Genomic DNA, 18,963 nt, shown 5'->3' on the forward strand with positions numbered 1-18,963 from the left:
TATTATTAGTATTATAATCTCCATTGGAATTTATGAGAAACTATTGGATTCTATGAGATTTTCTAAACAGGGAGGGAGTTTGTCTTTTCAGCAGTGATTTGGATTTTATTTAAATCCGCATTCACTCCGATTCGGAGTTTTAATATTAAAATAAATTCCGCTTTGGAGTAAATTTCACTCCGATGGGATTAAATAAATAAACCGTCATCACTCCGGAATCTATCCGCGTTCACTCCGAAAATTTAAACAAGAATTTAAAAAATAATTTACGTGAAAAAATTTTCAATTGAAATTATGTTTTTTCAAATAATTATCAGCTTTAAAATAAATTGACGTATGTTCAATAAAAAAAAACAATTTTTGGAATGAAATAAAATAAATGTGATTTTAATTTTTATGACATTTATATGACTTGGAAATTTTAAGTAATGAAACATTAATTTTTGCCTTAAATTTCAAGCAAAATTTTTTATCGACTTGAAATTAATTAAATTTTTGAATTTCAAGCGGCAAATTTAAAAAAATATCAATGACGATAATAAAAAACTAAGAGCGAATATTAATTCAAATTAAAAGCAGTACATGAAGAGTTTTTTTTTATTAATATGGATGGGAAAGTATATAAGTAAATATAAAAATAATTGCACGACCTTCTGGCACCAGAGTCACATTATTGATGCTTACTCGGTTTTTATTGCACTACTAGTACGACATTATAGTTTGTTTAATGTCACATTTCATTGTCCTAACTTCCGATGGACTTACTGACCCCACGCGAATAACAGTTATGTCTCGGTTCACGCAACTACTTAAAGCTCAAACATTATGCCCTTTCCCCTTGAGTAAAAAAAAGTAAATTTCCCAGTGTCATAAAATAACCGCAAGCATTTGGATTCTCTATCCCGTTCTATATCTCAGCTCTCTTAATATTTTATATCTCTTGGTTTTAAAAAGCTCTTTGTATAAAATATTATTTTCCGAGGCGTTAAAAGACCTTGTTCGGTATTTCAGTTTTATAAACTTTAAACAACAAAGTGTTGAGTCCCGTCTATTTAAACTTGTGGACAAAATAAAGGCATCGTTTACGTCACTTTTAAGACAGCGGACATATTTTTTATCCTCGCCTTGTATTATTTTCATCTACACACTCTTACCTCTCACACTGAAAATTTATCCTGCAGCAAAACTCCCAACTGAAAAGTTATTTCCTGAAAAACTTTTACTCCCAGAAATAATCTCTTCCTTTAAAATAAAAAGCTAAACTCAATAAAAAGTGTGAACGAAATAAAAAAATAAAAAAAGAATAAAGTAAAGGAAAAAGTAATAAATAAAAATAAAAGAAAATAAACAAACGTGTTCAAGACTTAGTGGTAGATAAGTAGCGTAATACTCTCAACTCTTTCTCTCAACTCGGTAGCCGAGATTGGCGTGAGTTCATGGCACGAAGAGGTAGAATAACCGCGTGGTGTCTTTTTGGCTTTCATCGTTACACGACACTGAGAATGAGAAAGAGACCGAGACACTCTGATACCCAACAGCCCAAGTAAACTAAACAGTCAACATATAATAGCACACAGTCAGACTGAGGCATAGGCCGAGAAAACGGCCGATGATAGCGCGAGAGACAGAGATGGTTTTAAAAGCCTGCACATTTGGAATTACGGCTTCCTAAATGCCTTGCCAGACTGTATACACAAGACAAGACAAGACAAGGTCCCGTACCACGTGCATCAGTTCCTTATATATATTTATATAGATATATACTTGGAGCAAGATCTTAGCTTATAGCTATTTCATCTCTTTCTTCACCTCCTTCCACCTCATCTCCTGACTACTGTACCAAGTCCGACGAGTTTTCATAACCTACCACCCCTTTATACGCCCCCTGTCCTCACCCCCGATCTCCGGGATTCTTCTTCTTCAATTGACAATGGCTATCCTAGTGGAAATTTCCCGATGAATAGCGACCGTTACTTTTCCTCTGCAGCCCATCCTTTATCTTCTACCGAGACATCTCCGGGGGGTTGGATATGTCTTTGCTACATCCGGAATTCAGCTCTCCTTCTCCTCGTTCTTCAGCTTCAGCTCCACCTCCACCCCTCGTTCTTCTTCTCGAGCTCCGACTGCTTCAGCTCTTTACCTCATTCTTTAGCTCGCCCTCGGAGCCCTCCTTGGGTTCTTAGCCCTCCGGGGAGGTGGATACACAGTAGTAAAATGAATTTGAGGTGGAGTTAAAAGCTGGAATGCATAGGTCTGAGAAAAGCTTTAGACGCAATCTAAAGTACAGAGAAGGTTAAATTCGGGGCATCGTACATCCGTACGTTTGTGTACACAGAGCATACGTTTCTACGGTTATAATCCATAAGAGGCTACAACTTTTGCACAACATTTGCTGTTGCTCTTCCACTGCTGCTCTTTTCCGCTGATACTTGCCGAGAGTTTTTTTATTGTGGATATAGATATAGACATAGACGTGTGTACATTGCTGGGCATACATTCGTATATAATGTCCGTGCATATATTTAGTATATATAAATATATATGTACAGCAAATGTTGTGTATATTGAAGGAGGTTAATGTGTGTGAATGTGTGTAGGCTATGCGCCTATCGATTTGGTTTTTCGGGCGCAGGCCTCGTTTCTATGCCACTCAAACCCCTATATCGTCCTTTAACCCCGAATTACTTCCTAATTGCTTATCCGCGGTAATATCATTGGGAAATGTGTGGAATAAGCGTGATATTTATTTTTATTTCGTCGTCGTCGTCGTCGCAGTCGCAGTCGTCGGGCTCTTGGGATCTCCTCGGTTTTGTAAGAGAAGGATAGAGGGAAAGGGGGCCCCGGGCCAGGGAGATGACACAAAAAGATGGCCGGGGGGCCAACGACGGCGGAAGATCCTGGAGTGCTGGTTGTAGTGGTTGAGATAGATAGAGGATACGATTTTAGTGGAAAAGAGTACCAGAGTGTACAGCACAAGTGGAATAAGAAGAGCAAGAAGAAGAAGAAGAAGAGTACCGGAGCAGAGTAGAAGAGGCGGAGGAATCGACTTGGGAATATATTTATTAATTTGGCAACGATCCCGAGTGTATGGCCGGTGGCCCCTTACGTTACTACGTTATGACGCGAACAAAGCGACTCCGCGATTTCTTTATAGGCAATTCCGAGGTCTGCATAGAGCGTTGTAAATATTGCGGGCTCGTGAAAAGGGTGGAAGGAGTTACAAGAGCAGCCACTTCTCCCTCTCCCCCTCCCCCTTCTCTCTCTTTACTTATTCGTCCTTTTTTTTAGATACTCTTTTTTTTCAACGATTTTTTTGGTCTTTGCCGGCTGTTTTTTTTTGTGCCCTACACACCCTTGTCGGGACACCATTCTCTCTCTCTCTCAATTTCAACTCGTTGGCTTTTCTCATTCTCATTCTCATTCTCCGACGTCGTTTCGTCGTCGGCCGCGTCGACTACGATCGACCGTAGAGTCGTCGTCGTCCTCGTTATAGTCATAGCCACAGTACTTGTATATATTTTTCAACTCAAGCTCCCTTTCTCCTTTTTTTTTTATCCTATTTTATTTTATATTATTTTTTTTCCTATGCCTGAGTTCTTGGAGGCCCGGGGGCAATTGTTTGGTAAAAATTACTACAACGAGCTTTGAAGCCACATTTTTAGCTTTTTCAGACCAGAAAGACGTCAGTGGTAAAAATGAGGGTAAGTATATACACATTCACTTATATACGTATATATATTTATATAAATTTAAATATAAGAGAGTGAGTATATAGAAGTAAAGTCCTAAAGTACATCCTTATGGCTAGACTATTCTACTACAGTAAATTGCCTCGTGATTTTATTTTTTCCTTTATTTTGTTCCTCGGTCTATGCTCTCTACGGGCTTTTATGCGTGTAAAGTACACAATAAAGTTTATAAACTGGAATAATTTGGACGAGCGCACAGATGGATGGGAATATAAAGGAAAAGGAAAATAAAAAAACAGCAGAAAGATGGAAAAAAGGGGTAGAAGTTTAAGGCGGGGAAGGGACCAGGGTGCAGAAGAAAAGCTATAAAATAAAATAAATGTTTGAAGAGATAGTTTGTTGAGGTTCTCGCTTGCACTCTTGGACAAAACTCGCGGATTATCGATTTGTAATGCGGCCGTTAGTGTGATGTAGGACAGAGAAATTCCAATCTGCATAAATTTGGCGCGACGAGGGCGAACCAATATATATCTATAAAGCACGCTGAAAGAGAATGAGTCGTAGCGGGAGAGTGAGTGAGTGAGTGTGGATGAGTCAAAAAAAAGTAGAATAGAATAGAATAAAAAAATAAAAAATAAAATAAAATAAAAGGCACGAGCAATCGACCTCGGTGGCGCGCGTTTTACCCCCGCGGAAACATGAGCGAGGGCGACAATGTTTTTAAATCGTTGCAACCCGCGATCCCTCTTCCTTCCGACCGACACCAGAGAGTATACAGACCCGCGCGCCCCTTGACCCTCCGGCCTCTATTCGCTACTCGCTACTCGCTCGTTCGGAACGACGCGTTTCATGCTGCCACGTAGTCGCGTCGCGTCGCGTCGCATTGTCGTTTTTACCTCACCCCCTTATCATCTTTCTCACTCTGTCTTTCTTTATATCTCTTTTTTATCACTCGCTCACTTGCTCTACCTACTGCGTACTCGATATATAGACGGAGGATTCGACAACTATCTCTTGCCGGATCAAGTGCTTCCGGTGTCCGTATATCCTACCGACAAATTTTTTACCAACGAATAATTCGCGAGTCACTCGAGGCGCGAGACAAAGGGAAATCCGGGGACGATCCCGACTCGGAACCGATCGGCTCCATTGATAGATATCGCTTTTTATACATATGTACTTAGCGTTACGTAATTTATTAATTGTTTAAAAATTTTTTTCGGCTGAAAATTTTCCCGGGATTTATAAGTCTTATTTAAAGTTTCCGACAAACTTCTGGTCATTTTAAAATTTACTGTGAATACTATTTCCGAGTTTATTATTTTTATAATTCAATTTAAAGTTAAATAATTTTTTCGACTATCACTAATAAGTAATTAAAAGAAGAAGAGCGATAAAAAAATTTTCAAAAACTTTTATGAACTTGAATAAATTTAAAAATAAATTTTATTGTCAAGTACTTCTACAATAGTCTTTTCACTTTAATTTGATTGCTAGGAGCTCTCGGGGATTATTAGTTCATGAATTATGGGTTATCAAAGTCAAAAGTTTTATTTTTTACTTTGACAGCCGATAAGTTGGCGAGAAATCACGCAGAGCTCAATCACCCGCCGAATGAAAAGGAAAAAAAGTTATTTAACAGTATTTGATAGCGAAAGTAATTAAATTTTTTTTAGCGGATAGAGCTCATCAAAGTTTTAAAAAATTTTTTTTTAAACTCCAACCGAGACTTAAAAATTATCGGGAACACAAAATTAGGAGAATTTATTTTATAAAATTTGTAATATTTATTTAAGGGATAAATTATCGATTTTCCAGTCAAGTTGATCAGTACAAAAAGTAAATTCTTTATTACCTTAGATAAAAATAAATCGGCGAGGATAGAGGAGTAAATCAAATCAATAATTGACAGGTAGGAAAAATAATGTCCTTTATCTCTTTATTGTTCACACCTGGGTCGTTTCTGCTGGCTCGCCGGCCCGTCACGGAGGTGCAGAGGGTAAGGACGCGATATCTCGGGCGAGTGGGCTCGTTAGATGAATGGGGCCGCTAGGTGGTACATACACACAAGGATATAAAGATATATAGTTATACACTAGTAGTAGAGTGGCAGTGAGACTAGAGGCAGTAGGCAGCAGGCTGGCCGTTGTCGGACGATCGAGGGAGAAAGACATCGCGGGAAAGCAGAGTCTCGGAGTAAGCCGACACAGGGGCCGGTGAGGCGGGGGACCCCACCAGAGGACGGGTTGTGTGCAGGAAAGGGTTGCTAGTTTGCATAAATTTAGGAAATACAGGGTGGAAAATCGATATCCGCATAGAGATTATAGATGGTGGTTGGTAGGCGCCGCGTAGCCGCAGCCTCCGTCGCGACGGCGTATGCGCTATACGTGTGTCTGTGTCTCCTCCACTGCCTCCACCTCCACCTCCTCATCCTCATCCTCATCCTCCCAATAGCAACACCACCTCCTCATACTCTCATTTTACTCATCCTCTGCTGCCTTTTTCACCCTCCCAACTGCCCGTGTACTCTCCCGTGTATTCGCGGACCCGCGGACGTGTTCGTATGTCTATATATATAAATATATGTATACATGTATGTATGGATGGATGTATATATATATATATGGGTGCAGGCGTTGTTAAAACTAGCCGGTTGTATAGTAGTAGAGAGGACGTCGGTCCTTGCATGCCCAAACCCTCTCGGAACGTCGTCGGATCGCCATCTCACTCACTCACTCACTCACTCGCTCACTTCTCTAACATCCTTTTTTTACCCTTTTACTTTTTTTAAACTCATTCTTTTTACTCCAACAATTTCTTCGTTTCTTTCTCTTTCTCTTGACTGGCCAAGCAGTCGGAATTTAAGTAGTCTATCCCGCGATTCGTACGCCCGTCACGCCAACCCTCCGAGGGCCCTTTCTACTTGTCTCCCTTTTTATTTTCTCTATTTTTTTACACCCCCAGTGTCAGGGGTGAAATACTCGGGTCGATGTAACGTCCAGCCGAATCTGCAGTTATGTCTTACCGGTTTTTTCACTCCTCCAATCACCGACTTTGTTTTACTTAAAAATAATGAAAAAAACGGGCCATTGTACACCCAAAGTTTGACATTTTTTCCTCCAGTCAGTCACAACTTTTTTTTTTATTTTTATTATTATTATTTGTTTCAGTTTCATTTTTTGTCTATACGTATTTTGTATGCACAGTAGTCGGACATGAATTGATTTTCAACAAATGTCCAGTTTTCTTTTATATACTTTTCATCTTTATATTAACTTTTTTCCTGTCGTTTTAGTTATACTCAATAGGGGTTTTGTGGAGAGGAATAAAATGTGAAAAATATAAAACAACAACAGTAACAACAAATATATATATACATATATATGGCCATAGCCATTTACCAAATACCACCATCGTGGGATTAAAATATCGATCGAGAGAGCATCGCCATATCGTCGAGTGTGAATAGACCAGAGAAATTCGTAGATATTTCACCGCGAGTGAGATACCACCAGATAGTGAATAAAAAAAAATTATATATGAGGGAAATGAGCCCTCAAGCATATAGAGATAATAAAAGAAGAGAAAAATAATGTAAAAAAAAAAAAATAAAATAAAATAATAATAAAAAAAAATTATGACGAACACATACGTATAATAACGAGGAAAAAATTATCCTCGAGGCGCAATTATTTTCTTTTAATGTGGCGAGTATATATATAAAATATGTTTATGACTGTGGATTCGTGAGGCAAAAGATGCGATAAAAAAAATAAACTAAACAGCGTATATATATTTAAAGGTAAAAAAGATAATAAAATAAAGTAAAAGTAAAAAATGTGTGGGTAAAAAAAGGTAAATAAAATAAAAAAGCACGAAAAGTAAGAGTGCGTGAATTGAGATGAGAGCTACTGACCGAGCGATAGAACGTCACGAGGTCGTTTAGCGCCAGAAATAGTTTTTGAATCTTCTTATTCTTTTTAACTTTTCATTTTCTCTTTTTCATCATACCCCTCTCTCTCTCTCTTTATCTCTTTCTCTCGCTCACTCTCACGCCCATTTATTCTATCTTTCACATTTCATTCCTTCTGTTTATTTATTTGTATTTTGTTCATTTTCCTGAGCTTTTCGTCTCCCCGTCTTCGTCGGCACTCTATATACTCATTCGGTACTTGCAACACTAAAAACTCCATCAATGCGCATTTCGAGTGAGCCAACGATGCATTTTCTATTTACCTTAAAAACTATCCATAACACTAACCCACGTTACATCGTCGGAGTTACGACGGCAAGTCGAGCTTCAAAAATATATTAAAAATTAATATTTTTAAATTCTCGCTTACGTTTAAGATTTTTTATCCCAAGCTCTCAAGTCTTACGACCGATTACCATTTTCCAAGGTTAGTCGCTTGCAGTTGACCAATAGGTCGGTTTAAAATAAATCATCCAAGGTGAAGAAACACTTGGTCAAAAATAACCATAAAAATAATAATACCGATAAATACGTCTATGCAATTATCTCTCTCTCTCTCTTTCTTTAAATCTTTTGAATCTTCTGGAAGCCTGGCGCTTTTGGCCTCAAAAAGACCCCGAGGTCCGAGACCCAATAAATAAATAAATAAATTTTAAAACTCACTTGAAGTTCTTCTTTGCACTGGCGCTCCTCTTCAAGACTCATTCGTTTCTCGTGTTTCTTGTAGTAACGTCTTTTGGCTGCTTGTAGATTGAACCACGTGTACGAGAATGATTTCACGAATGGTAAGAGGGCCTCAATGAACGGATGGAACTCATCCTGAAACAAAAAAAAAAATTATTATTAATTACTGTAATTTTTTTTTTAATAATTAAATTTTACAATGGAATTTTCTGCTGGTCTAATTAAATTATTTCTAAATAATTAAAATAAAAATGAATGACTGATGTGCTGAGCATGTCGGTAAGTTTAACAAGGCCCGTTAGTAGTTGCGGTCTTAGTTGGTCAGACAGTAGATTGAGAATTTGAGGACGATCGCCTTGTAAGGGAGTAAAGACGACGGGTCAGACGTGTTGTGATGGCGGTCAGTGTGGTTGCCATCAATTATTTAATTGTCTTAACTATTATTAATTAATTAAATTAAACTTTTACGTAGAGAAGAAATTAATCATCAATAAATATTTTTAAATAATAAAAATAATAAATAAAACGAACCATCGAGTATTCGCAAGGACTTGGGCCGCTGTGGCACACAACCGAGCGTCTGTTTCTCTGTTCGTCTGGTTGTCAGAAACACGGGTTCCCGAAATAACCGTAACGCAGGTCACACCGGTACTCCTCCACCTCCTGGACGCAGGTTGATCGTGGCCTCATCTGCTCGGCGTTCCCGCCTTTTTATTATTTTATTACTTATTAATACTTTATCAGTTAACACAATCGCTCCCTTACAATTACGAATCACTGCTATACAGTATAATTTTATTAACACTGACACCCACTTAATATATTTTCATAAATTTAAGCTGCACTTGTTCGTCTATTTACCGACCACTGTTATTATTTATTTTATTACTCGTTATTCCGACGGTTTATTCTCGTTTGGAGCAACAAAAACAAGGTAACTGTCACTCTTAGCACTGTTTTTTTTTTTTTTATATATATATATTTAAAAATAAAATAAACACCGTCTGATAAAAATGAAATTTTGTAAAGTTTTATTTATATTTTATTTCCGTAAAAATAAAACGGAAGAGACGTAAAAAAGGTAAAAGACGCAGTAACAATAATAACAATTCATGTAAGAAGAGCAATAAGAAATGTGTAAGAAAATATGACGAAGAACTGCGGGGTAAAACACGAACCACCAGGGGGTATGTCGGTATGGTCCGTCGGCGAGATGACTAAAACACGACAGTGAAGATTCATGAGGACAGTCCGACGTAAGAATAAGAGTAAGATAGAGAGAGGGAGAGGGAGGGAGAGATCGAGAATGAGAGTAAGAGGGTTTATAAAACTGCGTCTACTGGCGGCTATATCTCAACGACACTCAGTAATACTTGAGCCACTGGTACTGGTAAAGTAGAGTAACGACAACTACACGAAGCTGGTGGTGTTTTATTGAAGAGAGATAACGAGTTAGCAGTTGCAGAAGCAAGACCGTCAGCAGAGAGCTGTAGACGACGTCGCTCGTCGCGGCGACACTGAGACGCCGGTGGACGCGCGCTTTGCCTCCTCCGGAGTCTCTTCTCGGGTCTTTCGAGACAGAGACCGCGCACACTGAACACCAACAGTACAACTAACGAGTAATAGAATAAACGAGGAGAGTAAGCGAGCAAGATACGCCGCGTCGTGGCCAGGTACGGCACCCCCAAATATACTGTTTATTAATAGTACATGTCCTAGCTTACTAGATTTGCCCTCGAACCGACGACATCACTCTCTATATCCCCACCACCAGCATTAACTAATACTGTGTTAAGAATAAGTTTTGAGAAATAGAAGAAGAGTATATATAAGTGGGTATAAAAGTAGCGGAAGAAAAAGAAGATGATGATGGTGGTGGTGATGCTGACGCTGATGCTGGTACTGGTACTGGTACTGGTACTGGTGAAGAAGATCAAGAAGAAGATGGAGAAGATGTAGCAAAAAAGAGGAATTTTAGAACAGAGTTTCTTCCGGTTCTCATTCGCGCGTCACGTCACGTGGTCGATTGTATGTGAGCGTGTGTGAGTTTTGGTGGCATCAGAGGGTTGAAGAGATTTTTCAGCTGGCGCGTCAGACCGTAGCATTGCTACGTGGCCAAGGAGAAAAAGAGTAAAGAGGACACAACAGCCGAGGCTAGAGGGACAGAAGAGAAGGAGGAGGAACAAGTAGCAGAAGTAGAAGTAGAAGAAAAAGAAGAAGATGAAGAAGAAGAAGAAGAAGAACAAACGGAGGAAGGAAGGAAAGAGGCAGCAGAGGAGGAAACGGCGACCACGCGGCTGCTGCCGACTAACGATCGATAGCCAAACTCCTCTCCGTCTGGCGGGACATAGACCGCATAGACACTTTGGGAGAAAGAGATGGTGGATTTTGTGTTTTAGAATGAGGCCGTGGTTGTATCTGGTCTATCTGGAGTTAGCTCTATACACTGAGAGATCTTGTACGATTTTAGTGTACAGCAGGCTTGGGTAAACATTTAGTCCTTGCTGTACTGATGTACTCTTGTCTATCTCGGTCGTTCTCTCGCTGTAGCACCCTCTTGGAGCTCACCCTAATCACCAAATGAGCCGTCTTGAAAACCCCTCGGTGCAACACCTCATTAACCTCACGAGAAGCGCTAGACTTTTCGACACCTCTCGTCGGCATCCCTCCTCGTTGAGCTTTCGCTAAATACCCTTTATTGTAGGAGCCTTTATCTCTTCATTGCGTCACTTTTTGCTTGGCAATTTAAGAACCTTTTTTGCGCTTTGATTTATTTAATAGCTCCAGAGTTTTACTTTTTTTTTCTTTATAAAGATTAGTGGTAGAAAAAAAAAAAATGAAAAAAATTCCGAGTTATTTTTACGAAGGGCTTAGGTCGGACTACCGTGAATGTGGAGCGAGAGGTTTAAATTTGAAATTCTTGAGGTACAATATGAGGGTAAAAGAATGATCGTAATGTAGTGGTGATAATGGAGCGAAACGTATTTTTAAAGGGGGGCTAGAGTATAAGACAAGAATGTTACGATCTCGGTTAAGTTGGCGTGCATGGATCCACAGCACGCGATCTCTCCCACAAGACCACGTGTTCTCCTCTTTCCACGGAACCCTCCCTCGCTCGGTTTTAGCTTAAAAGGCGTCAACGACGTAAGGTCTGAGGATCGATTTGCCAACTAAACAATTTAACGTAAATATACATAGATTTGTATACATACACGCTGTCCGTATCATATACAAATCCTGAATAAAAATAATCTCTACGCTAACCAGTATCGCGTTCTAAATAGTTTAATTGACAACTGTCTCACTAAAAATAAATTATAACTAAAATAACAACATTAAGATCTAGTTTCTAGTTTCAGCTCTAATGTTAACGCGACTACACTACGTAATAAATTTATATAAATATTATTAATTTTTTATCAATAGTAATAAGCACCTGTCCTACGGAAGGGGCCTGTAGGTAAGTCGAGACATCCGGTTCCACCATGCAGCTCCTCAAGGTATCCGGGATGAACATGAGTAACTCGACGGTCCAGGCTGAATCCGGTCTTCCTTTTTTTCCTCGCTTCAAATTCAAATTCAAATAAATTATAAACTTGTTCACTTATGGGTCTCTCAGATAAATCACAATTTTCAGTCTTCAACAAATCCACGTGGACCGTCGCGTATCACCCAGTGGGTCAACCAGCCTCAGTCTGGTTCTCACTTGATCAGCAGTAACAACTTGTAAATATTTATTGTCGACGTTTGAATAATTGTTTAAAAATATATTTCTTAAACGATTCCCGGTTCTCCAGGTCCTCAAATTCTTACAACTTATGGTACTGGTACCAGACACGAGGTAACTGTTGTTGAGGTAAATAATGTTGGTGTTGGTGGTGATGTTGATGTTGTTATTGTTACAATGCAGGATGCTCTTGATGCAGGGTGGTGGAACACCGCGCCCAGATACACGCATCCTACCTAACGCTGACCACACTCCTCACACAACTATTCCTTCTCGTCTTCTTCTGAGGAAAGTTATCGCAGATTCCAGTGGCAGTATCTTGTGCACGGTGGGATCTGCTCTCGTCCTGTCCCTGTCCCTGCTGCTGGTTGCTACTGCTGCTGCTGGCTGCTGGCTGCTGATACTGATGCTTCAGAGCCAGTGCTTAAGAGCAGAGGCTCCCTCTCTTGCTGAACAACCTCTCGGCGTATATCTCTGTCTCGCGTGCTCCAATCCAACGTGGACCGTCGCGAGCACGTATCCAGACTACGCCGACTCCGAGTACGGCGCTCGGCGTCGGCGTCGGCGTACCAACGTCCTGAGAACCCCAATCCGAAAAATTTAGAGTTTGCTAAAGAGTAGGCGCACGCTCATTCCTATATAATACAACTACAATAACAAACCCAAACATAACATGGTTAAAAGGAGTATTAGTAGTCGGAGTAAGTAGAAATAAGAATAAGAACGAGTTAAAGTAGTAGTGCTAGTGCTGGTGCTGGTGCTGGTAGTGGAACCATCAAGTAGTAGAGAGAGGGACGAGCAATCTCTGCAAAATCACTCTCTTTCGATTTCACGTCTCTCTTACTTTATCCACCACCACGACCTCCTCCTCCTCCATCTCCACCACGAGCTTCGCCACCACCACTGGCACTACAACTAATACCAATACTACTAAAACTTTTATATTGGGTTATTTCTCACTCGCTCACACGTTTATCCGGCGTATAGCGGAAGTTGCGCGAGACGAGAGATACTCTCGTATTTTTGGATTGACTTTCGGGCCGAATGGAATGGCACTTGGAAAGGGGAGGGTAGTGGATAGGCTAAAGTAAGGCCACCAAAGGCTGGGAGGAAGAGAGGAGGGAGGTAAAAATCCGCAGGCTAGAAAGCTTTAAAAGCTCTAGCGGTACTGCAGGTGTCTTCTCACTCGGAATTTATATATCAAAAGCTTTCAAATTAACTTGATATATACTGCCAGACGTTGTAATTCAACTGCTAAACTACTAGATACTGGTAGATGTAAACAGAAACGATATTTTTGTCTACATATCAATGTATATATAATATATATATACTATGTCTTATTCGACTATCTGTGTCTGGGAGTGGGTATTTTTTCCAGCGGAATATGCCAGAAGAAATTACCAGAGTTGCGTAGTATGAGTTCGAATGCAAGAGTAGTTTTTCAAGTTGATGGTACGGGACACATTTGCGGGCAGATATATGGACCGATACCGCACTGAGAATTGGTGTACTATCACAGAGACTCGCGAACGCGAGGTAGAACGTACGACCAAGAGCAATAAAATAAAATTATTGCTCGAGAGATATGACCGGGAGTAGCAGACTCATATCAACAATTTGCAAGCCCTCGTTTAATTCCGCCGTTAGTGGTTTAAAGTCAAAGACACACTGATTATATTATGCATTTCCAAGTTTACTAGTGTACCAAAGGATGTCTTGATCGGGAGAATAGTATGGGAGAGCATGGAACGTATGCGGAGGTAGAAAGAAGTGTGTGTGCTGTTGTTGCTTCTGTTGGCTCGACGACCTTATACCCGTCCCGGCTGAGGAGGAAAATAAAAATAAATTTAAAAAATAGCGGACGTGATGGATTCCGCGGTTCGAGGGAATGCCAAAGGCTTACCGATGTCGTGACGCGATTTAAGGAGCACTCGGTGTAGTGGACTTGTCACCCGTTCTTCGCGTTGTAGGTGGAATGTTCTCTTGTCTTACTCCCATCGACGTTTACTTGTGCCTGTCATTCCACCTCTTGGTCTCATGCTAAAACAATGACCATCGGGGGGGTCTTTGCAATCTGCAAGCGACGCCGGTGACAAGGTTCGCATACGAAAATTAAACTGCAACGGTTGATACTCTCAGAGAACCACTTAAAATCAAATACATTCCTGTTAACTCAACGTCATTTACGCGGAAATTTTAATAACGTGAATTATTTGAGTGGGAATTAGGACACTAATATTTTTTAATTTCTACGACGAGAATAAAAAAATTTTTTCTTGTTTTACTTTTTTTGTCCCAAATTACGTACTCGGTGTCAATATGACCCCGTAAAAAAAAAATCAATTAATTAAAAAAAAAAAAACTTTTAAAACTGACCGCTCAGGTCTAACTTTATGCTATAACTCATCTCAGATTGACTAAACACGAGTTCAAATTTCTTTAACTAGACTCAAAAAAAAATTTTGTAAGAGGGGCAAAATGACCCGTCCCCCCTAAAAAATTCAATTGACCATTTAGCCGCCAAGCAAATATTTGATAAAAATATGACCCAGTCATGAAAATTTTTCAATGCGGGGTAAAATGAGTCTTAAAAAATTTTTAAAATTACAAAATATATTTTTTTTCTGTGCAATTTTCGGTATCATGAATGTTTGCCCGCGGACATCTAATCCGCGACTTTATAAAATTTATTTACTTTATTTACTCATTTAATTTTTTCAGTAACATTGCACGCGTGGGTGTGTTAACATACTATTGTAATTACACACTCACAAAACCTTTGAAAAAATGGCATATTACCGATTTACAACGTCTGCGGATGAAACATTAGGGAACCGCAATTTTTGTGTTAAAAATTCGAAATAAATTTTCTGGAGTTTTACCCGCTAAAAAATTCTGGGTGACCCATATTATCTCATGACCAGGTTGCCCCTTTGATTTTAATTTATAAAAAATTCTATGGATTAATTTTTCTCGTTAGAAAGAAAATAAAAATAATAAAGGCGGAATAAATAATCAATAATACTTTTGTTTTTTCTTCAATTTTTTTTATTTACTCAATAGACATTTATTAAATATAAATTACAATGCTGGAAGTTCGAAAGAGTAATCACTAGATTATTTAGTAATTACAACCTATCGATAAAGACCAAAGAGCACCTTATAATTCTATGTTTTATTTTTTATTTTATTTTTATAACAAGTATTTTACAATCGTCATTATTCATTATCTAAATGCAGTATTATTTATTTATTAACTTTTTTTAATCCGTTCGGCAGTTGTTATATTTTTATTTAATTAATTAACTTACTCAATTATTTATATATTTATATTTAAAGATGAGAGGCGTTGAAGTATGTTATTAAAAATATAATAAAATAAAAAAGTGATTTTATCAACAAAGTGTTTGAGAGGAATGGAAATGCATCATCGTATTCGAATTTACTTTAGTCTGTACGTGTGTATTTTAATTGCACAATGTGAGCGATAGACTCTGCAGTATTAATTAAAAGATTATTTATTTTTTTTAGTAACTAATCTACAAATTGCCCTGATTATCCTTTTATTTAGTCGCTTATTGGTCATCGTAGTACAGAATTGGAAAATTATAAAAAAAATAAATTAGATAACTTTTAAAATCTTCTGTCGTTGATTATTTTTTTTTTCTTCTCCACTTTACAGAACTATCGCCAACGATTTTAAATCGTTTTTTTTTTTAGTTATTAAAACTGCAAAAAAAATTAATTAATTAATAGATAAAAAAGGTGTGCCGTCAACTGATCTCAACAATTTTATACCACAAGTGATCCCTACAAATTGATCCCATCGACAATTGATTTTTATTAACAACTAATTTACATAATTTAACTTTTTATATTTACAACAGTGAATTTTAATTACTCATGTCGTAGTAATTAATTAATAATTAATTATTTTACGAAATTATCAGTGGGGTCAATTATCGTGCGATCACTTGTCGGGAAACCGATAAAATATAAATTTTATTACAATGAAGTTAAGTAGGAAATTTATAAATCCGTCAAAGTCTTGTCTGTCAGATCTAATTTCAAAAGGACGTTTTTTTTTTTAAATAATACTAATTATGTACTTAATTAAATAGAATTAATAAAAAATATTTTTATTCCTTTAATTAATAATTGAAAATTTAAAATAAAAGAGTAAAGTCGATGCCAAAAATGGAACTCTACTTATTCTGTCATGTAAATTTTTTGTTCATTAATTTATTGAAATGATGATTGAACAAAGAAAAAATTGTACTACAATAAATTTGTCTTGATAAAAGAAAAAATTATTTATACTTATAAGTAATAATGATAAGAAGCCATACCCTTTTTAAAAATTCTTCAGCACAAATACGAGCTCTTGCATTCATAGATAATTTCATTTCACTTATTTCTCTGTCAATTTCCTCCATAAAATGTATAACAAAATCTATTATTTTGTGCTTATACATTTGTTCTATATGTATATTTGTTATAAGAAAACTTATGTCATATCCCTAAGACAATAAAAAGTATAAATAAATATTCTACACAATTATCAATAAATAAAAATTTTAATCTTAATAGTACCAATTAGTGACACTCTACTTCTTTCAATTTTTTTGAATATCATCACTTTTATATATTTTTTAAATTAAATAAATTGGATAACGCAATCAATATTTACAATACAATTAATTGGATATAAAAATAATAATTTAATTTCATGTCTGCGAAAATTCAAAATTTTATGTGTTTCACATTCACATTGTAATGAGTGTGAAAGTAGCAGATATAAGACAAATTTTAAATTACAAATAAATTAATTGAACAATTAAAAATAAAAAAATGCACATACTAATTTTCTAATTCTATAATTGCGCATTTTTTTAATTTTATTCAATTTACATTTACCCAAGGAGCACACTTGCTTTTGTGACATTTATAAGTTATCAGTTTTTAGGCAACTTTTTGACATATCGATAAGGCACCAATATGTTGACAAAACGATCAGAAATTTATGTCATCGAAACAATGGCTACTGAAAGACAACACAAGTGACGACAAAAAATAAATTACAAATAGTGGTACAATAAGTCATCTAAATGACTTTTGAATTGACATAAGACAGGAAAAACAACACAACTCTTCTCTGTCTTTGGAACCAACATTTGCATGTCATATTTATACCAAAACAGGTGACTGGGAAAAAAAAATTTGTATTATCCTTTTAAAAAACATCTTAAAGTTGTCTCTGTGCTACTTGGGTAATTCTCTGATTTTTAAAATTGAGTTGTCAGCTACATTCACATTCACATCCCACTATATGTCAAAATTGATTTGGTAGATTTCGACGAGCCCTTTTTTACTGGGTAACATACTTGTCAGTGTCTCTAATTGGGACTGACTATCAGTAATTACAATAAATAAAACTTACTTTAACAGGTACTCTCCTTAGAATCATAAAATTTTCCGCCCTCATCATCATGAAGCGCGTAAATTTATGACACAAAATTCTCTCCATATCATCAACTTGTTTAACAGCTATACTTATCCTCATACTATTAATACTCGATTCAATTAAAACTTTTTCTTTGTCATTCCTACTTACAATAACTGGAGTCAACAATAATTCTTTGCTCATACCGACTTCTATTTCAGGTTTATTATGTTTTTCAACAATTTGGGACTGAAAATTCTCCATACACATTGCCGCGGTAAGTGTGCGCCTCACCGCTGTCAAATACGGTTTCAATGTCCCAGACTGTAATTTTTAAAATTCAAACTCATTATTTTCTTATCTTTCACTTATAATAATCAAGAGTCACATACATACATGTACATATATTTAGTTATTGTTATGTATAAAGGAAGTATGATAAGATAATAATTTCATTTCTAACCTATATACAAAAATAATATATATATTTTAAAAATACTTACCATGTTTACAGGAAGAATTGATTATAATTATTGTGTAATAATTAAAAATATATGATATCACTTATTGGTTATTTATATAGATTTATATTATTTGTAAACATGTGAAAGATGACATATTACGATTGTATAAAAGGTTTTAAAACACTTTCAAAGGGGCTTGGCCGTTCTTTTTCATGATTACGAATTTTAGGGTTTGTTTTTAATGCTCACGAGCTCGGGTTTTATTTTTCACGCCATCTTGTGCTCGACTTGCGTGTCATTTAAATTAGGAAATTGATTGCAGCGTAACGACAACGGGTTTGAATTCACCAGCAAACTCTTAACCGGCAGCGATATTGGCGCCAAAATTGTTGAGAAATAAAAATAATTATTTCTTAATTACTTAAGTTATTTTATGATGTAATTAATGATCCAGAAGTTAGCAGACAATCAACAATTTTTTGATTTTTTTTTACCAAATCAATTGCAAAAAAAAAAAAAACTAAAAAAATGCACATGTAGAAAATAAAAAAATCTCCAAGTGCAATTTTTCAGAATACTTTTTTTTTTATAATTTATCATTTTTTTTTAATTTCAAAAATTATTTGACGTTTGCTAACTTCGGTATCAGTGTAATTAGACATGACACTGAAATTAGCCGACGTCTGATGATTTTTAAATTTTTTAAAAAATGATAAATTATAAAAAAAAAGAAAATGGAAAAATTGCACCTGTGGTTTTTTTAGTTTTCTAAACGCGGATTTTTTTTTTTTTATTTGAAAAAATAATATGAGATTTTAAATTAAACATCAGATTTTGATGACTTACCGAGATGACATCACGGCTCTGAAATAAAAAAAATTAATTATTTGTATTTTTGAAAAAATGATATTATTTTTAAATGAAATAATCATTAAGTCATATATTTACTGGATAATTAATTGGAAAATGATTTAATAGAA

The 18,963-nt window shown here is 36.6% G+C and overlaps 2 protein-coding genes across 8 annotated transcripts in view; both read right to left on the minus strand.

Moving 5' to 3' along the window:
* LOC130669236 (nuclear factor 1 X-type) overlaps positions 1-12,596 on the minus strand; it is a 40,309-nt gene extending 27,713 nt beyond the window's left edge. For 2 of the 7 annotated variants that reach the window (XM_057471984.1, XM_057471985.1), the window contains exons 1-2: positions 11,783-12,594; positions 8,326-8,481 (exon numbers count right to left, since the gene is read on the minus strand). In XM_057471984.1, coding sequence (XP_057327967.1) covers positions 8,326-8,481; positions 11,783-11,863 — 237 coding nt within the window. In that variant the 5' untranslated portion in view covers positions 11,864-12,594. Of the gene's footprint in view, positions 1-8,325; positions 8,482-8,877; positions 9,963-11,782 lie in introns of those variants that run through there. The other 5 variants (XM_057471982.1, XM_057471981.1, XM_057471986.1 and 2 more) reach the window with 3 other exon arrangements.
* Positions 12,597-15,111: 2,515 nt separating this feature from the next.
* LOC130669237 (actin-related protein 2/3 complex subunit 4) lies at positions 15,112-18,213 on the minus strand. The gene is made up of 4 exons (XM_057471988.1): positions 18,023-18,213; positions 17,517-17,843; positions 16,426-16,596; positions 15,112-15,805 (listed from the first exon to the last, which is right to left on the minus strand). The coding sequence occupies exons 1-4, from the start codon at positions 18,023-18,025 to the stop codon at positions 15,800-15,802; spliced, it is 507 nt and encodes a 168-aa protein (XP_057327971.1). The 5' UTR covers positions 18,026-18,213; the 3' UTR covers positions 15,112-15,799.
* Positions 18,214-18,963: the final 750 nt, after the last annotated feature.

Source organism: Microplitis mediator, chromosome 6 (genome assembly GCF_029852145.1).
Source record: "Microplitis mediator isolate UGA2020A chromosome 6, iyMicMedi2.1, whole genome shotgun sequence".
NCBI classification, from domain to species: Eukaryota; Metazoa; Arthropoda; class Insecta; order Hymenoptera; family Braconidae; genus Microplitis; species Microplitis mediator.